Genomic DNA, 20,360 nt, shown 5'->3' on the forward strand with positions numbered 1-20,360 from the left:
TTTTGTTTTGTTTTTTCTTAAGCAGCAGATGGCAGATTCTGTGGAGTAGTACTTGCAGATTACACTGTGTGTGTGTGTGTGTGTGTGTGTGTGTGTGTGTGTGTGTGTGTGTGTGTGTGTGTGTGTGTGTGTGTGGGGGGAGAGAACGCTGAGTGCCTGCTAGCCTCGACTGCAGAGCGGAGCGTTTACTGTTTTCAGGCCAAAGGACATATCAGATATTACATTACTCACTTGTTAGACGCTTTTATCCAAAGCGACTCACGTACACTCAGCACTGTGGACGATCCCCACAGGAGCACTTTGGGGTGAAGTGTCTCAGGGACACACCGACATGCTGACTGCAGTGGGACTCGAACTTGCTACCCCCTAATTCGAAGTTCAGCGCACTAACCACTGAGCCACAGCCTCCCAGATATGAGCACTGATGTAAGCTAACATACACACATATGTATATCAACATGTTTGCATTCATGCATTTAGCAGCCCCTGCTCAAGTAGCAGGTTTTCAGGAGAACACCGACATATTTGTCACTTTATTTCTTTAAGTCGCTTAAAGTTTTTGCTTATGACTTTTTCTGTATACAAACTATACTGATTTATTCCACGTCATCTTTAATAACTCAAGATTAATTCCGATTAGATAAATGTAATTGGCTGTGCACTGTGTGTTTCCCTAACATGGCACATAGCGTGCTTTGGCAGGAACACTGCCTCCCCCAGAAAGGATTTTTATCAAGGCTTGCTTGCTGACTTCTGTCAAGTAGATTTTTATCCAAAGTGCTATTTTCTCTAATATAAGCTGCAGAAACTGTCCCTATCCACCCCCACCGGTTTGTCCTGAAATGGCTCCCTCTTCTTCATCTCCATTCATGGCGCAGAGCCCTTAAATGACTTCCTAGAGAAGCTTTTACCACACAGTCTCTGGTTGTGATGCCTCCTTAAACGTATACATGGGTTATGTTAACGTTTTGTCCACCTGGGCTCATATGGTCAGAGGGCAACTTTAACTCAGATAACTGGTTGATCCTCTCAGTAACAGCCGGTGAACTTGTAGTAACTCCTCCTTCTGTGAAGCTCCTACAGCAAAGGCACCATTTGTGCTGCCCCTCGTATGTTTCCAGAAAGTACACACAAGACTTATGGTAAGACCAAGCCCCCTGAAACGAAACGCCAGGCGCTATAGTCAGTTATTAAATATAAGGCTTGCAAGTGTTAAAACCAAGAGGGGAAATAGTTCAACAATGTCAGAACAGCTTGTTCTGGTTGCACAAGTATCTCCTGTCATCAGACACAATAATGGATACTTACAATATATTAAAATACCCAGATGAAGTGTGATACCAGACAGTGTTTTTGGTGTCTATAAAATGTTGGCATTCAAATATTTTTATTGCAAAAACTGTCATTATATCCTTCCCCAGCTGTTTCCCTTATATCTGGGGCTCAAGCTTTTGCAGGATCACATTCTATTTCTTTTTGGCAGCACTGAATCATTATGTGATTCTGGCTCGAACAGCCCTTGCTTTTTTTTGTGTCTGGTATTTGAACCTAATTCTTGGACTGGGGCATCATGGGAAAGGCACAGCCCATGACTCATAAGGAAAAGCACAATACACGTTGGAAATGGCTTACCCTGCCAAACATAACTCCACATACTTTTCAAATGTGTCATAGTGGTGTGGAGGAAGTTGGGCACCATGTTGGGTGCTTTTAGTTCTGCTCTCTACAAAATAGATGTGGTTTTGGCAGTATCGTCAGACTCATCAAAAATCTGTGTGTTTGCATAATAAACAGCTAATATCTTGTTTTTGGGAATACAGCCAGTGTTTACAGGTACGTGCCTCATTTCATTAAATATCAAGACAACATTAACATGCCATGTTGGTTATGACTTCAGCAACTGCCCAATATTGTCACATGCAGACTAAAGAGGGTTACTATGAAGTGTTTGCCACACACTTGATGTGTTTTGGATAATGGAGTAGTTTTTGGTATTGTCCTTATATAGCTGAAGCAGCTCAAAGGGCAAATAACACAAAAGCATTTCTCACTTATATTTCTTGGTAACTAACCATGCAGACGGTTTGTGTTACTAGAAAGTAGTTCCAACTGTTGACAGACACGGAGACACTGATTCTGGAGAAAGATATCACTGTTGAATTCTGAAGAGGTGATTTCCCAAGCAGGAGCTCTACAGGAGATTTCTTTCATCTTCACTGTTTTTTGGGATGGAAGCTGAAATGGAATGTCTCATAAAACCACAGTTATCTGTAAAGCTGGACGTTAGTGAGGTTTGAGGAAATAGTAGCTTTTGTGCATTTGAAATACTATTTTCTGCAGCGATTTCTCAATAAACGAAACTGAAACTACACCCACAGATTTGTCTTGAAATATAAACTCCTGCTTATCTGACACTGTATTCCTCTGTCAGCTCAAGATAACGGGAAAGAACAAGTCTCTGGTTTCCTCTGAAACAGCAGAGACGTTACTGGTTGATGTCGGGCGGAAACCACATAACACACAATAACTGCACATTTTCCTTTTATTGTTTGAATGTTACATTTTGAGTGTCTCTTTTTACCCTTCCGGAAGCAAAACCTGTCAAAACACCTCATATTTCACTATAAAAATGGGGAGAATAAACGACCCTTCATTCCCATGTGGTTTTTACAGACAGTCGCATTACTAGGGATTTCCAAGGGGGCTCTGGTGGTTTGACCGCTGTCTCTTGGCAGACAACCTTGACTAATACGTCACTAATTTAATTTCCTCAATAAAACTCCCGGCTCAGTTACCCTTCAGACCAAAAGCAACGATAACAGAGATAGATTGAGTGAGATGTCTCTTTTATTTCTAACTTCTTGACATTATGAAGAAGTACATTAGTCCGATTGTTCCATTCAAATATTCTTGGAAGCGCGTCATTTATCCAACCTTGTTTTTCCTCTGCCTGTGTAGGAAGGGCGGCGGTGTAATTCTCCAAAGATAAACAGGCAGGAACTTTTGGATAAGGAATACGTAGGCAGGGCCACGAAGCCTGTTGCCTAGTCCTGTGAAGGCCATGCAACTGGATACATTACTGATAACACCAAGCATGCATGGGAAGTGCAGTGCAGTCGATAAACAGACAAACAGGATGTTGTGTATCTCATTTTGTATCGTCCCTTCTGACCTGACCTGATCTACTCTCAATGTTTAATAGATAATACATCCAGAGACTCCAGATTAAAATAGAACTGCTGTCCAATAGTGACGTGTCGGTCGCGAACACCCTTTTAAGTGAACGACGGGAGCCGGCTCGCGCCCGCGAACGAGCCATTTTTTGTTTTTGTTTTGTTAAGTAATACAAGACAGAATGATATGATCTCCGCGCTACAGCTGCTGCATGCAGTGACATGTAATATCCAAGGATTAGAGACTGTTGGATGCTGCTGTTTTGAGCATTGCAATATATTTATTTGTATTATGTTATTTATTTATGATTATCCTGAGGCTCAGCAAAGATTTGATGTCAGCTGTTGCTGTCTTTTTTTCTTTAGTTAATACTGAAATAGAGCCCTGCTGTTTTGTCAGGGCCTTTTCTTTAAATATAATTTTTAAATGTCGATACAGTAGCCCCTTTTTTTAAATGTCTATGCTTAAGTTTTTATAGGTGTTGCTATCTGCTTTGTGTAGCGTGGTTCTACAAGCAAGTCAGTGCATGCATGGGGTGGTATCAGAGAGTTAGGGTCTGTAAATGCAATGAAAACATTTGGCCACAGCAAATCATTTATATTAAACATGTCATTTTTACTTTTGAATACTTCAGTACAAAGGATGTATTGAATAATTTAAGTGATATATGTGTACACATATAAATCATTCATTAGTCAAAACAGGGCTACATTTGATTTAATTATAAAAGGTATAATATGTGGTAAACTGAAGAGCCGAAAGAGCCGGCTCTTCTTGGTGGGTCGAGCCAAATGATCTGGCTCACCAAGAAGAGCCGGAATTCCCATCACTACTGTCCAATGCAATCCACAAACAATGTTTTCATTATTCGTCTATGGTAGCAGGAGCGTTGGTTTTAACAGTGCTACTTTGTTGACCATAGTTTGTGCTGAATATACTTCTGAGCCTTGAGAGATGTATGTAGTTTGGGGTTTGAAAGATATAGAGGATTTGATGCACGGGAAGTTACAAATCTCTTCAAAATGCTGTTTGCAGCCGTGGCATCAGAATTATACCCTTAGACTAAAATGACAATTTTCTTTCCTGTAGAAGTCTATACAAATATTTATCTTCTCCCACAAGTCTTCTTTTTTGGGACTAAAAGAGGTATCGTGCTAACACACTCAAAGAAATGGGTAAGAGCTTATTTGAGCCTCCATTGCAGACACTGTGGTTCTTCAACCGCCACTTTCAAACTTGGGGTCCGACCTCAATTTCCTCAACAATTATCTAAATGAGTGTTAACTTGGAAAAGACTTCCCTGTCTTCAAGGGTGTTAAAAGCCTCCCAATTATTCACTTCCTTCATATTCTAAGTGTCAAAACACGGGGTAATTGAAACCTTGACTTCCAAAATGCTATATGCAGCATCTATATTGGGGAAAAATGTAATTACTGGTTCATTGTTCAATATGTTGTTTTTATCCTAGGTGCTATCATTTCATTTTGTCAGGAACTAGGCCTCCTTACTCGTGTATCATACATTGTTTGCCAATCATTATTTTGTAAACAGTGTGCTCATAGTTTCCAAAGGTTAGATACTTTTCAAAACCACTACACACCTCTTGATTCCCTTTTTTCCCGACCCACTGCGAGCTGACACGAATTTCCTCATGCCCAGAGAGATGCCAGATTGTCAGGTTCCGGCATCAGTGATGCTGGTGGAAGCATCCAGTGTGTTGTTGTGTTTAGTAATGGCTTACTCAGCTGTTTAGACCAGCACATCCAATGTCCAGCAGGCTCTTCACCCTTTATTCAGCAGCACAGCAAGAGAATGAAAGGTTTTAATAATGATTTGATCTGATACTCAGAACATGTTTAACTCTTAAACTGATTTCAATATCTTTGTTTTGATGCTATAAAATACAAAAGGAACAAGACATGCAGAATACCTCTTCCTAAGGCCAAAAGCAACTTGCCTTTTCCCCCCTTTTCCTGTTCTGAAATATGGGCCTTGGTTTACTTCACTTTGTACAGTTTTGTTTTGCGAGCCATAAACATTACTCACTCATTATACCAAACACACATCTTATCAGTCATGAGTCTTTAAGCCAAGTCAAACTCCCAACATCTGTCTGATTGCACTAGGGACAATATTATAATGGGTGGGGACACAAAAATGATGCCGTCTGTGTTTGGGAGGTTCTGTGAATTACAAACAATCTTTTTGACGAAATACATTTCTTTGAACTTAAAACAATCCCTCTCCTTCTCTCTCCCTCTCTAGGTGATTACTGTCAAATAAACGTGTGCAGTAATGGTGGAACCTGTGTGATCGGGGCAGGAGCTCCGTTCATCTGCATCTGCCATGATGGCTTCTCTGGAGACACCTGCAATGAGACTGAGACTGGTAAGCCAATTCTCTGATGTAAAACCACCAACGGGTCAAATTGACCCGCTATTGATTTTCAAGGTACAATGTTCTTTTATTTATCATACAGAACAGTGAGTTTTGATCGCACAGGAATTAAACTTATACCAATAGAATCTGTGGACTCTCAGCTTTTCATAGGATATAGTTTGTGCAGATAGCATGAAGTATAACATATCGCTACCAGTGCTGATTTAAACGCTTGGTGTTCGACTTGTGTTTTGTTTAGTACAAATCTATCTATCTATCTATCTATCTATCTATCTATCTATCTATCTATCTATCTATCTATCTATCTATCTATCTATCTATCTATCTATCTCTCTATCTATCTATCTCTTAAGTTAAATGTTTCTCCTCTCCTTCCTCTAATGTGACTTTATTTCGTCCAATAGGGCCCTGCCACCCCAACCCGTGCAAGAATGATGGCACCTGCGAGTTGACGGGCCAAACCCGCCGCGGGGACGTCTTCAGCGAGTACGTCTGCCAGTGCCCGCCAGGCTTTGACGGAGTCCACTGCCAGACCAGTGAGTCTATGCTCCCTCTTCAACAGTTTCATCAGTTATATAACACCTATTCCACAGTTATCAATATGTGGTTGAATTTGTTTGAGAAACTATGTGTAACAGTCTAATTCTCATGTAATTCAAAATCAATTCCACTTGGAAGACTTGGATTTTTAATCAATGGACATTTTTTTTTATTTGCAAGTATTTTTGTTGTGACCAGATTAATAGTGAATTTACATTTTGGTAGGCCATTTTCCGAAATAAGGTCCCATGGAGGTCCCCCGGAAAGGGAGGGACTTCGCCTCTCTAAGCATGGAAAAACTGACTATAGGCGCGTTCACACCGGAGTACTTTTCCCGTTTAGTTCCGTTAGTACCCCTTATGTCGCGTTCACACCAAAAAGAGTACTTGGCAGAGGTGGGACCAAGTCATTGTTTTGCAAGTCCGAGTCAGGTCTCAAGTCTTTGCGCTCAAGTCCGAGTCAGGTCTCAAGTCTTTGCGCTCAAGTCCGAGTCAAGTCTCAAGTCAGGATGTTCAAGTCAAGTCCAAGTCCTAAACTTTGTAAACGATTATTCCTACACTCTGGTACTTTTACTCAAGTACAAGATCTGAACTTCTCCCACCTCTGACAATAAATCTTGAGTGGTTGCCAAAAAAAAAACCTGCTCTGAAGGTTAGTTTCATTTTACAAATCTTGCACTCAGCTTTGCTTTCTCCAATATCATTGAAATGCAGCCAGATGCTGCTTATTTTTTAGGTTTTCGCTAATTTCTTGACTTTTTCCGACGCGCTTGCATTTAAATCCAGCTCCCCGTCTCCCTGTTGCTCTGTAGCTGGCCTGTACCACTACACCTGCTATCTTTGGAGCATCTGCCCCCCACCCTTCTTTCACATAATGGTATGATCCTAGTGTGTCCTCGCATATGATTGGCCGCATGGTGGCTCAGGAAAATAAAGTCCCGCCCCTGCCTGCATGGATTCACAGCAAGAGTTGGAGCGGCTGAAGATTCTGCTCTCCCCGACGGGAGTCTGCTCTTCTAGCGGCATCTTGCGATCGGCGTGTTGGAGACCTCTGAATTAAATTATCTAGTCACCTCAAGTCAGAAGGCTCAAGGTCAAGTCCAGAGTCATTGGTGTCCAAGTCGAGTCGCAAGTGTTTTGTGATTTTGTCAAGTCGAGTCCAAAGTCATGAATCGAGTCTGACTCGAGTCCAAGTCATGTGACTCGAGTCCACACATTTTTAGTGCCTGCTGAGAGGTGGTACTCTCCTGGGGGAAAAAAGTGCCCCAGTTCTGATTGGCTGGGCGAATTGCAAACCACGCCCCGTAAAACTCTGAAATGTTTTGTAGAGCCGCCATTTTATTATCCTCGCATTAGCATTATTAGCATTAGCATTCACCCAGTGCACAAACGCAGAGAGACTAACTTATGGCAACACAAAATAAAACATGGGAGCGGTGGAGATGAGGAGGTGTCGGCGTTCTGGCGATTTACTCGGAAGGCTTCAGTAGAAGCTGCTGGGACTCCCAGCAGCTTCTACTGAAGCCAGTCCCCAACTCCATGGACTTCCGGCCGGGGACTTCGTGTGGCAGTATACGCCGTGAAGTTGTTTGTGGTGTGAACGCGATCGGCTCTTAGTTGCATAGGGGAACTAAGTGCTGGGAACTAAGTACGGCAAAGTACTTGGTGTGAACGCGGCTATTGAATGGATATGACAAAGAATCTCTTAACCTGTCAAGCCCCGAGCCTGTTTTTCAGGCCTCAGGCTCGAAAATGACAGTCCCAGAACAAATGACTATAACTTCACTTCTAAAAGGGGTAAATGAATAATCTTTTTTTCTCAAAGCAATGATAAACCTGTGAGTTGGATGTAGAAAAGTCAGAATCAATATAGATGTTTATAATTTAAAGTAAATTCAGATTGAACATAGTAAAAAAATGTAAATTATAGTTTCCGTTAGGGCTGCTCAATTAATCGTATTTTAATCGCAATTACGATTTTGGCTTGCAATGATTATGAAAACAACATAATCAAAATAAAACGATTATATGTGTGTGTGTATATATATATATATAAATATATATATTTTCTTTTTTTTTTCTTCAGTTGAATTATACTTAAAGTTCAGGGTCTGTTAACTGTTAAAAACATACTGTTCACATTTATTTTTTCAATAAATGGATGTTTTCAAAGTAAATGGAAAATCGTTTTTAATAAACATAATATCAATTATTGACCCAAATAATCGAGATTATGATTTTTGCCATATTCGAGCAGCCCTAGTTTCCGTCCAAAAAAAACCCCATTACTTATACTACTACTTATACGAAATCTTAACAGTTTAAAACAACATTTCAAGATCAGTGGGCATATTTGAGATGGCATTTCACAAAAAAAATCACATCTTAGGGCTATTTTATTTTAACATCTCTCTCATAAAGACTGCTGATATGCATTCCTATGCATGTAATTGGCAAGTCCAGTTCGGCCCCAGCTAATCTGTCTTACCTGGCACACTAACATGGAGACAGCTGCTGTTTGCCGGGGCCACCAGACGGACAGATGTCGTCCTTATGGGAGCTTCATTCACACGTCACTCAGACCTGGTTGGTTCACTCAGGGTCAGCCCGAGAGAGGGAAGCAACGGTGGGAACATGTGCTGCCTGCAGTCATGCACACAGAGACAGATGGCTACTGTTTGCGTGAGGAGGTGGCAGGAAAACAGTGGCCAATTGTGCACAAACAAGTTGTTTAGCAGGACTCACTTGAGACTTTTAGGAAGAACCCGAGTGTTTGTTTCTGATTGTTCACGTATGCCTTTTTATCCTAGGTGTCGAAGGGGCAGAGTTAAGTTCGAGAAAAGGTAACGGAGCGCTAAAAAGACTTGAGGAGAGAATGATTTGTGTTTGTTTTTGTGCTGTGGTCTTTAATCCGTCTTGAATCCAGGTGCTCTCTGTTCTCTTGGCTGCATTTCAAACATACACAAAACATATACACACACAGATAGAGAAAGCATTCAGCACTATCTCTCCTTAAGTCAAGGCCAGCAGAAAATACGTGTTATCAGTCCGCACACAGACGGGAAGGAAGTCGTCCTTTCTCAGACAAAGATGTAACTCCCTGCTGGCTCATCAGTGAAACTATACATATGCTTACTGAGCCAATTAGGTTGTTTCCAAGTTATCAACCATTTTAATTTAGAATTCTCCAGCCCGTATTTACGCTCCAAACATTCTAATCTGTTGGTGTTTTCTTTAACCCCAAAGAACCACAAATCACAGCTCATCAAAATCCATATATTCACAAGTCCTTTGGCAGGTTCTGTCGGCTTTGCTGCCAGAATACGAGCCCTCTGCAGAGCAAGCATTTAACTAATTAGATAATGCTTCAGAGATAATGATGAGGAGAATTTATTTGACCGTGTTGGTTTTTGAGAGCCTGAGGACTGCTGGGTCAGGGAGTCGCCCCTCCATTCACAGCTACTGATGACAGTGTTGTGACATTTTAAGTGCTCCCTAATTGTGTGTGTGTGTGTGTGTGTGTGTGTGTGTGTGTGTGTGTGTGTGTGTGTGTGTGTGTGTGTGTGTGTGTGGTGTGTGTGTGTGTGTGTGTGGTGTGTGTGTGTGTGTGTGTGTGTGTGTGTGGTGTGTGTGTGTGTGTGTGTGTGTGTGTGTGTGTGTGTGTGTGTGTGTGTGTGTGTGTGTGTGTGTGTGTGTGTGTGTGTGTGTGTGTGTTGTGTGTGTGTGTGTGTGTGTGTGTGTGTGTGTGTGTGTTGTGTGTGTGTGTGTGTGTGTGGTTGTGTGTGTGTGTGTTGTGTGTGTGTGTGTGTGTGTGTGTGTGTGTGTGTGTGTGTGTGTGTGTGTGTGTGTGTGTGTGTGTGTGTGTGTGTGTGTGTGGTGTGTGTGTGTGTCGCGCCTGTGGAGGCGTTGTGTCGTCGTACCCCCTTTCTCTGGCATCCTTTCCCCATACTCACCTTTACCAATGCCTCTGTTCCTTATGTCTCTCCAATTTTCTCAGTTTTCAAATGTGAAGGTGGTATGGAAGCCTGTGATTGGGAGGATAAACTCCACAAACCACTGCATCTATAAATATATAAATGTTGTAAAGATATGGAAGATGGACTTGGGAATAGAATAAAATAGCACTCCTCTCCTGCAAGGCCTGCTGTCACTTATGGGAAAAAAGAAAATGTTTTTTATCAATATGTTTTTCTTTGACGAATAATCTTCTGCCCAAAGGATTAAAATCTTTCTGATTCAAGGGAGCAAAAAAATCTCGACTGGAAAAAGCTTAATCACGTGTTGGCTGCACATCCCACATGAAGAACCACACACAGCTCATGATCTCATATACACACTGTTTAGCACACACACACACACACACACACACACACACACACACACACACACACACACACACACACACAGCTCTTCTCTTGTGCCAGTCGAGCCAACAGAAAGTGGCGGTCCATGCTGAGCGCTCGCAACGTCAGCGCTGCTTCTGTTGCCGGGCGGAAAACGTGGAGGCGGAACGGTGAATTAAGTCTGCCCTCCTGACAATGTCACACTCACTACTCAGGTCTGACTGCAGCACTTCTGACTGTACTGTCAAATTGGCCTAAAAGCCTTTATGGGCTGCTGAGAGAGAAGAGTGTGTATGGAGACGGAAGGAGAGAAAGGGCGATGTCAATTGCTGTTCACTTTACTTCTCGCCAAAGCAAATAGATAAGATAGAAGCAGAGAGAGGAGTCTTTCTGTAGTTTCGGTCTGTAAATCCTTGACTTTCACAACAGATTAAGGCACTAATTTGCTTCTTTCAAGTTGCCAAATGGGTTGTGTATTAATGTTCTGCTCGTTCAGTTGTTTTGGGAGAGTCTTTGGCTCCTCCCAAGATGTGGCAGTGTGGGCAGACTGGGCTCAATGCCCCCTAAGGAGTACAGGGTGTGTGTTTTAATGTGTATTTGCATGTGTGCTAGTGCTGTCTGGCATGCGTGCACTGGTTAGTTTGTCTGCATTAAACCAACTTGATTGATAAGATCCCCAAAGCTGCTTACCTGGGATCACAACATGGTCTTAAGTAACAGATGTTGGGTGTTTTTACTAGTGCGGCATAACCTTTACAGGTAAGCCTTATCTTCAGAACATCATGAGACAACTAGAGAATGCAATTCCTGAAGAAATTGCTTGTGGGAATGCTTTATGCTGAAAAGCTGACGCTGAATTGCTATGCTGAAATGTAATGTGTAAGAAGAAAGTGGAGAATTTAGATTGAAATGATACATGAACACTGGGGGCTTGAATGTGTGATGAAAAGAAAGTAAAAAGGCTTGGAAAAGCAGCAGAATATTTGAACTGCAAACTTTTGAACTAACTTGATGGCGAATGATCTGTGGCCATGCCAACGGCATTTGATGACATCCCATAATACGCTTAGATGCGTTGATGGCTGCATCGTTACCAAACCTGTGAAGTTTTGGGCCGTTTGGAGCATTTTCACTGAAGTTATGAGAACCGTGTTTCATGGCGTGCCTTGTGTTACCATGGCAACGGCATTTGAAGAAATCTCAAAACTCTCACGTAGATGTCGTCACAGCTGGACTATTAGCACACGTGAAGTTTGAGCACTTTTTGAAAATGTTCATAGGAGTTATAGCGACATCGTATTTTATGGCGAGGGATGCGTTTCCATGGAAACGACATATGGTGAGATCTCAGATTTGGCGTAGAGCTGTTGAGGCATGGACCGGCATTTTCACTGAAGTTATGAGAAAACCGTGTTTCATGGCGGGCAATGTGTTGCTATGGCAACGGCATGTCCCGTAGATGTCTTCACGGCTGGACTGTTAGCACACATGTGAATTTTGAGCACTTTTTGAACATTTTCATAGGAGTTATAGCGACATCGTGTTTTATGGCATATGGTGAGATCTCAGATTTGGCGTAGAGCTGTTGAGGCATGGACCGGTGATATACAAGTGAAGATTGGGGGACGATTGGACCGTGCCCATTAGACTTACAGCGACATCGTGTTTCATGGCGAGTGGTCTGTCGCCATGGCAACGGCATTTGATGACACCCCATAATACGCTTAGATGCGTTGATGGCTGCATCGTTACCAAACCTGTGAAGTTTTGGGCCGTTTGGAGCATTTTCACTGAAGTTATGAGAACCATGTTTCATGGCGAGCATTGTGTTGCCATGGCAATAAGGTGTCCAGAGATCAAAGGTTTCCATTGTTCTGAATGAGAGATAAACCTCTTACATGTGAACGTTTTGTTGAAGAATTGTAACAGATATCGGTGAAATCTCAAAGCGTGAAGCATCTCAAGGACCTTGAGTATCTGAAGTGTGCTTTTTGTGTACTTTCGGGTCAATAATGTGGCCTTTTTGGCAGATTAACTAAAGGTGTGCTGCTGTGAGGAAATATCAGCCTGAAATTACAATGGGCTTCAATGGAGACATGTTGAAAGTTTTTGTCACTTCATGCCCTCAAGAGGCATTTTGTTTAATTATTTTTTGCTTAATTATTTGTCATTTTTCAAGCTACGAGATGTTTTCCTACGTTTGTCATGAAAGATTATGTCTCAGGAATGTAGGGTTTTGGGAATTATGGCAGTTTAAAAAAAATATATCAAGGCAAATTTCAAGATTTCCGAGCTGTGACATCACGCACTCTAGTTAATGTTAAAATCTGAAGAAGGCCTCTGTACCAAGGTCTGAACAATGTTTAATATCTCTAAAAGTAAGAATCAGATTTAAAAGTTGTGTTACACGAATAATGTCAGAAAGATGTGTAACATTTTAAAGTTGGAATGAGGTTTCTGAGTGAAAGTATGAATGAACAGTTAGCAGTTGAAGTCGCATGAAGATTTGTTGAATTGTTGTCGATTCCCGACCGAGCTGAACGTTTTGATGTTTAAACAGAGTTTCTGCGATGTTCAATGCAGGAACATCGCAGAAACTCGTGGGAATGCTGTTAACAGCATTCCCACTAAATTAAGCCACAAGGTGTGTTCTCACTGATTTGTAGCAATACAACTGAAACTGATATTAAATGTGCTGAAACACAGTTCATTATCACGTTCTGCCATCAAGTTGGTATACATGTAAACAAATCCTACTGTAGAAAGTCGTAGATCTATAGTAAGCCCATGTCTCCATGTGTACCTACATACCTATAGGTCTGCTAAACTAGAAAATAATGAAATGAGCAAGAGTGGAGTTCTGCATTTTCACATCTTCAACTTTTCCTCAGTTGACCACAAAGCAGTTGGGATTTGAGTGCCTCGCTTGAGATCCTTCAGAAACTATAACAACCACATACTCCACATAAAATATGTAACTGTAATGTTTGTTTAGATAACACTAGAGTAGACAGATGTTCAGCGGGGAAAATCCAACATTTGATGCTTCTCTTTTTTTTTTGAAAAGCCCTTTTTAGAACCACCTAAAGTCAATACAGTTTGATGACACTTTATTTCCTTAAAGTTCCCAAAGATAATTAAAAAAAACCTGCAATCCGCTTACATGTATGGCATCTATATTTACTGTAGGAATAGACTGCTCGATCTGCAGAAACCCAAACATTACAAAATCGTATAATGCTGCAGACTTCTAAGAACCAGTGCACAGGATCTGGTGTCACCATGCGTCGATCTTTTAGACTTTAGAGTGATCGCTCGGAAAACACAGCTTTAAATATGATGCTCTGTAAATATACTTTATGACATCAGTAGCCTCCTCTCCAGCACACGGTCACCCTGGCAGAGGTCCGGTTCAGAGCTATTCTGGGTGCTGCCGGGGCTCCCTGCTGATCTGCAGCCAGTCCACACAGCAAATTACACATCTGGAAACCTTTTGGAACCTTTTTTATGTAATATTCTTTTTTTATCTGGTTACCATCATGCTTTACCACTTGGTTGTCGTGGAAACCCAAAGAGTGTGATTACAAAATATGTAATTATTTTTTCTGCAGCAGCCCGTTATACATAGCTTGACTAAAAGATGGATTTTTGGTGTTCATAAAACCTTTGCTAATATATTATGTTTTTTTAGTTGTGCTCCTCAGATAGTTACAGCTTTTTGTCTTTGGACACAGTGTTGTTGTCAAAGTATAAACATCACAGCAAATGTAGTTTCAAAACTCAGTTTGAGTCCCTCGTGAGCTGAGGTCTTTTCTAGGGCCAGATCCTGCTGGCTGCAGCACAGAGCCCGGGTGTAGATGCTCTGCTGATCGCCACGTGCACGGCCAGCTGACCTTGGCTTTCTATCGATCGGGATCGGATTTCAAACAAGCTGCATGAGATCTGTATTGGTTTTAGCTGCATGCTGAGACAGATATTGACGCTCTGAATATTGTGGTAGTGTGCTATTTCTGTTTGGAGCTATAGACAAGTACATGCAATATCCCCAAATCTATATGCAAACAGTGGATAAAGTTAAATAGGTAACAGATGATAACCTGTCAGTATGGTCTTCCTTGGTTTGCATTTACATTAACACTGGTTTCATCCTGGATCATCTCTATAAGGCATATCATGGTTACAGTGAATCATTTGTGTGGAGGAAATATTTGCTTAGCTACTAACCTTTGACCCAGTTCATCATTCTTTACTTTTTCTGTCTCCCTGGCCCAGGCATGCGGCCTTGGGGTATTCCTGTTATCTCTCTGAGAGACGCAGCTCTGTCTCTTTGTTATTGCAGGCGAAGACTCAAGCACATAGTTTATTGGCTAGGGACATCTGGTAGTCCACCTTATAAGGTACCTATGTCCCTTTGGCATACATTCTTTACTCAGGGACAAGAGTTATAGTCCTTTGGCCTGTTTTATCTTGTCGTTCTTAATGTTGATTTTGCCCATAGAACTAGTTAAAGTCTCCGGCTGGAAGAAACTTCAGAATCGGTTAGGCAGGAGCTGTGTCTCTTTGTGGCTGTAGCAAATGTCTTCGTCAATCTGCATCAAATCAAGTGAATCTTCAGTGTTTGCCATTTCAGTTCTCCTGTGTTCTCATTGTGTTTCGAGACCTTGCTCCAGAAGACTCATTTGAAGTTGACCATGAGTATATTGACACCTTCAGACTGTCATTAACTCCTGATATAGATGTCCGTCATCCTTTAAATCTGGAGTGAGCAATGTTTAGAAACCTGCTCAAATAAAAAGTAAAGTTTTCATGTGTGCCCTAAGCAGCAAATGAACAATACATCTTTTTGTATCAATCTTTATAACATATATCTTAATCCAACACTGATTTAACCAAATTAGTAAAACACATTCTGCCAGTTTTCTTTAACTTATCCCTGTATCTGTATACAGAGGGATCTGCTACCTTCTCAGGCATGTTCCAAAAAAGTAAATTGATTACATAGATTATTTACAAAGTGAAGAGAGTTTAAAATATTCAGATGCTTTAAAGAAATCAGTTTTATGTGATGTAGTTTAAGCTTGCAGAGCCAGAAGGGTCACAAATGTGGACCCTGTTATCAAGACTCGATGGATGCCCATTTCAAAAGCACTGTATTCTTCCTTTGACTGTGTGAAAATGAATGTTTGGACACGGAGCTATTTATAGAGAGCATGTGGGTAGGGAGATGCTGCCATGTGTGTGTCGGTTGGATAGAAGCATAACATCGGTGCGCCTGGGTAGCTTGCGTGCATTTGCCTCCATAATAACAACCACTGAGGATTAAAGCAGCAGACAGTGACTGAGATATATTTTCTTTTGGTGTGCCATCATCTAAACCTCCAGCTAAATGTGCACGTGAGGTCAATCCTAGTGCGTTTTAAAGCTGGTTTACTCACACAGCTCTCGTCGGGGAGAGATGAAAAGAGTTTGAGTTTATTCAAGTGTTATTCAGAGGTTGATTTGTTTTCCTCCTTTCTGACTCATCCGACAGACTCTGAGCTGGGTAGATTTGTGATGAGGGTGCCACCAAGAGGCAACACAAGGAATTGCAATTAAATAAAACAAATGAAGCATTGTAAAGCTTCACACTCAACCAGTTCAACACATTTCATTTGTGGACCTTTCCACTAAATACTCCACGTCCTGACCACAGTCTCCTGGTGCAGCTGGGTCTTTGATGCCACGTATTCCGATCAAGGCTACATTAACAGTCTATTAACTACCTGTCTCTTTACTCTCTAATACAGCTTCAGTTCTGTTGGCATGGCTTCAACTAACAGTTTGAGGAGATATCAAATCCTGTCTCTAACGCATGACCTGTGATCGTCACTCACACTTCTAACTAACTCTGATCCACTTTCAGATTTGGTGATAGCAGTTGTCCAGTAAGCTGTTAATGTCTGTGACTTCAGTAAGTGACGGTGGGATTTCTCTCTCTGTAGACGTGAACGACTGCGCCGCCCAGCCATGCAAGAACGGAGGCACCTGCAGGGACCTGGAGGGAGACTTCAAATGCCACTGCCCGTCCCCTTATGTGGGCAAACAATGCCAACTGCGTAAGTGTCACCGGTCAAAACTTCATGTGGCCAATTATTCTCATCTGAATCACTGTCGTCTCTTTTTTTCTGAACATATTGACAAAGAACTTACTTTAAATAGGTATAGATTGTGTCCTTAAAGAACAACAGTATAAGTAAAATACATGTATTACAATAAGAGAACCTAAACAAAGAAAGAGATGTTGGCATTGATATTAAAAAAGTTATAATGCTCCTTATTTTAACATATGAAATGTTCACGAGTGTTGTTGAATTAGTTGAATGAAGACGTTATTAATGATAGGATTGGGAAAGTGGCTAACTGCTGCACTTTAGTATGATCAATAGGCAGGATATAGAAAGTAAGCTAAATGAGAAATCCATACTTTATTCCATTCAGTTGACCTAAAGATCTGCAGCCTTAATGACTTTAAGGTTTGCACAGATGAGTGAAGTATAATCTCTGTATGAGATATGGCTGAGTGTGTATTAGACTTTGATTATGCAACCATATGCTCATACATTTCTCTTTCTTATAGGAATCAGTTATTTGTATTCTGCAGAATGTAAAACAGTTATTATTAATAATAACTGTATTCATTTAGCACTTAAAATCTGATTTGAGGCAACATACTGAGAAGACAATAACAGCATAAAGCCAACAGTAAGGCCAAACAAAAAACATGACAACATTAATGATGCATGGACATATACATGAAGTGTGTGCTACTTCAGCCTTTGTCAGGTGACTGAATTTGCATTAGGGTCAGAGTGTGAAATGTTGCACTCACGTCAGAGTCATCCCCCCCTCGCTTTTCCTCTACACTACAGGCTGCATCTCTCTGCTGGGCATGGAGGGGGGGGGCATCGCTGAGTCCCAGATCTCCGCCTCCTCAGTGCGGTACAGCATGCTGGGTCTGCAGCGCTGGGGGTCCGAGCTTGCCCGCCTGCACAACAAGGGGATCGTGAACGCCTGGAGCGCCGCCGCACACGACAAGAACCCGTGGATTCAGGTGAGACCAGGACACATGGTCATATATAGTTCATACAGGGACTTTCTTTGATGTATTCAAGTCCATACACACTTGTTTCTTGTAGATCTAACAGTTGAGGTATACCTTTCCTGACATTTGATTATTTACATTTGTTCTTACTCTAATGCTGTTTTATTTCTATTTCTATTTTGAGATGTTTCTATTTTTAGAATTGTTTATTTCTACTCTTTTAATTTGTTATTATGAGCAATGTTTTGTTTTATGCTGCTGCAACAAATTGAGATTAATAAAGTACATCTTATCGTATAATAATTGAAACTCTTATATTGTGAGCAAAATAAAACTTGATTTATTAACTCATTATTACACACATGAAGATACTCTTTGCTTCGGACCTGTGTGTTTATGTTTTTAAAAGTATTTGCCCTCCCCATGTTGCTTGCCTTAATTTGATCTCACTTCATCTCGCCTGTAAAAAACACAACTCAACTCTTAACTATAAAACTCCATTTTCAGATCAACCTGCAAAGTAAGATGCGCTTCACTGGTATCGTGATGCAGGGCGCAAGTCGCATCGGAACTTCTGAGTTTGTCAAGTCCTTCAAGGTGGCCTCCAGTCTGGATGGCAAGACGTACACCATGTACAGGACCGACGGACAGAGGAAGGACAATGTGAGGGGACACAACAAAGTGCACCATATTAGACTGATTTATATGTACTGCGAGTGAGTCAATGTACATAGCATCTCTATATACCAGGGGTCTCCAACACGTCGATCACGAGCCCTCAATAAGTATCTCACCAAGCAGATCCAAAATACACAAAAAAATAGGAAATGTTAAAAGAATCTAATGTGACAAAAATGTGACACGCTGCAAGCAGGAAACCACACCAGTAAGACAGCTCGCACTGTCAGCTCCTCGCAGCAGCGAGCTGACCAATCAGAGCACACTGGGCTCACAGGGAGGGGGGGGCAGGAGCTCCAACAAGCCGTTTAGGACAGAGAGTGAATACACATACTATACAGAGATGCTGGATGAGAAACCTGTAGAGGAAACTTCTGTGTAGCAATGCTGTAGGAGTCACCGACTCAGGAAGGAGACACGGTAGGAGCAGTAGCTTTGATGTCAAACACTGATGGTTTATTTGGAGTTAACGGCCGGAGGATTCACATCACAAGTCCAAGAGCCAGAGGTTCTGACTTCACGGTAGAGTTGCCACGTCAATTCTGGAGAGCCTCTCTCTTGCCAGCTCATTTAACTGGTTCCACAGAGAGTCATCAACATGTTTTGATAAGATGGCTTTAGATAGTTTGGGCACACTAAGTTACCAGCTTCTGCCACTTATGGCCTTGCATATGTCATGCCCTGGAGTCCTCAGACAACAGAGAAGGAAGTGTCCCAGTGTACCCACAATACAGACCATCTGTGACCCAGTATTGACCGGTCACAGAATGGGAACAATAACATTATTGGCTGAAGCAGCCTGTGTCCTTAAAGGAGGTAAACAGACGTCAGGGTTGGTCCTGTACGTCATATCTAGGAGTCTAGGACAATTATTTCCCTAACAAAACCAATATGAGTTTGGAAAATTGCACAATATAAATCTGTTAGTATACCTCAACAATGGAAATATGATCAGTGGAGATGGCCATGTCATGGGACCTTTAAAGGGGGAGTGATTAGTAAAATAAAAAGAAAGAATGCTAACTAGGTAACATAAGATAAGAATAAACAAGTTTAAATGATTTGTTATTGGTTGTGATCATATTCTAAAGATGTTTGGATTATTGAAAAGTAAACAGCTCCCTTTCATCTGAGTGTTGAGAGCTGTATCCATACATTCATGTTGCTCTCAAAGTGCACCAGATTGATGCTTTTAACTTCAACATTTAAAAAAAGAAGCATGCCCCCCGACCCCCCGAGAAGATGTGAGGTCAACCCCCAAATAAAGCAGGTTAAAATAATTAAATTGCATACATTTTCTTTTAGTAAACACTGCAAACGGGTCCCACAGACCCAAACAGCACACAAAGGTTAAAGGTCAGCATATAATAATGTTAAAATGTGCTAAATACATACACTGCGGAGTAAAAGTAGCTCACGACTTGTTTTATTATTGAAAGTAGCTCTCATCCTATAAAAGGTTGGAGACCCCTGATGTATACAGTAATACAAATATACCACTAGAGGGAGCAGTGACCAGACAGGACACACAACCCTTTGAACTCTAGTGCACGTTATACACAAAAGAGTTTGCTCGCTAAATTAATTCAACAAAGATGAATGAATCAGGGAGTGCTGTCCATCATTGTTTTGGTTTAGTTGCTCTTTCTTTAGAATACATACATCTACTAAGAACTGTCACCAAATATCCATTTTCAGTATCACTCCCCAGTCATCATCATGAGAGATTAACAGCCCATTTCAGGCAGTATACTAACTCCTCCTTTCTATGTAGATATTTGTGGGAAACGTGGACAACGACGGCACCAAGACCAACCTGTTCGACCCCCCCATCATCGCCCAGTTCATCCGCATCATCCCTGTGGTCTGTCGCAAGGCCTGCACCATGCGCATGGAGCTGGTGGGCTGTGAGCTCAACGGTAAACTCACACAGAAAACACAACGTCGTACACACTGTTCAGTCTAATGATGTTGGTTAGAGACGAGTCATTCAGACTCCATGTGGATAAATGTGCTATCCAACAGCTTTTAAGCAGTAATTAGCTCATATGTTTCCGCACTAATTATGTTCAGCCCTGCGCTCAGTGATTGATCTTGAATTCAAAGGATATGTCTCAGAGGATTGCACTTCTTAGTAACTAAAGC

The 20,360-nt window shown here is 41.5% G+C and overlaps 1 protein-coding gene across 1 annotated transcript in view; it reads left to right on the top strand.

Annotated features, from left to right (window-relative positions):
* The window catches only part of mfge8b (milk fat globule EGF and factor V/VIII domain containing b), a 29,558-nt gene that overhangs the window by 4,816 nt on the left and 4,382 nt on the right, over positions 1–20,360 (top strand). The window contains 6 exon segments of the mRNA XM_034235774.1: positions 5,440–5,562; positions 5,979–6,110; positions 16,438–16,551; positions 17,365–17,546; positions 18,045–18,200; positions 19,990–20,134. Coding sequence (XP_034091665.1) covers positions 5,440–5,562; positions 5,979–6,110; positions 16,438–16,551; positions 17,365–17,546; positions 18,045–18,200; positions 19,990–20,134 — 852 coding nt within the window.

The sequence above is a fragment of the Gymnodraco acuticeps genome, unplaced genomic scaffold (genome assembly GCF_902827175.1).
Source record: "Gymnodraco acuticeps unplaced genomic scaffold, fGymAcu1.1, whole genome shotgun sequence".
Lineage (NCBI taxonomy): Eukaryota > Metazoa > Chordata > Actinopteri > Perciformes > Bathydraconidae > Gymnodraco > Gymnodraco acuticeps.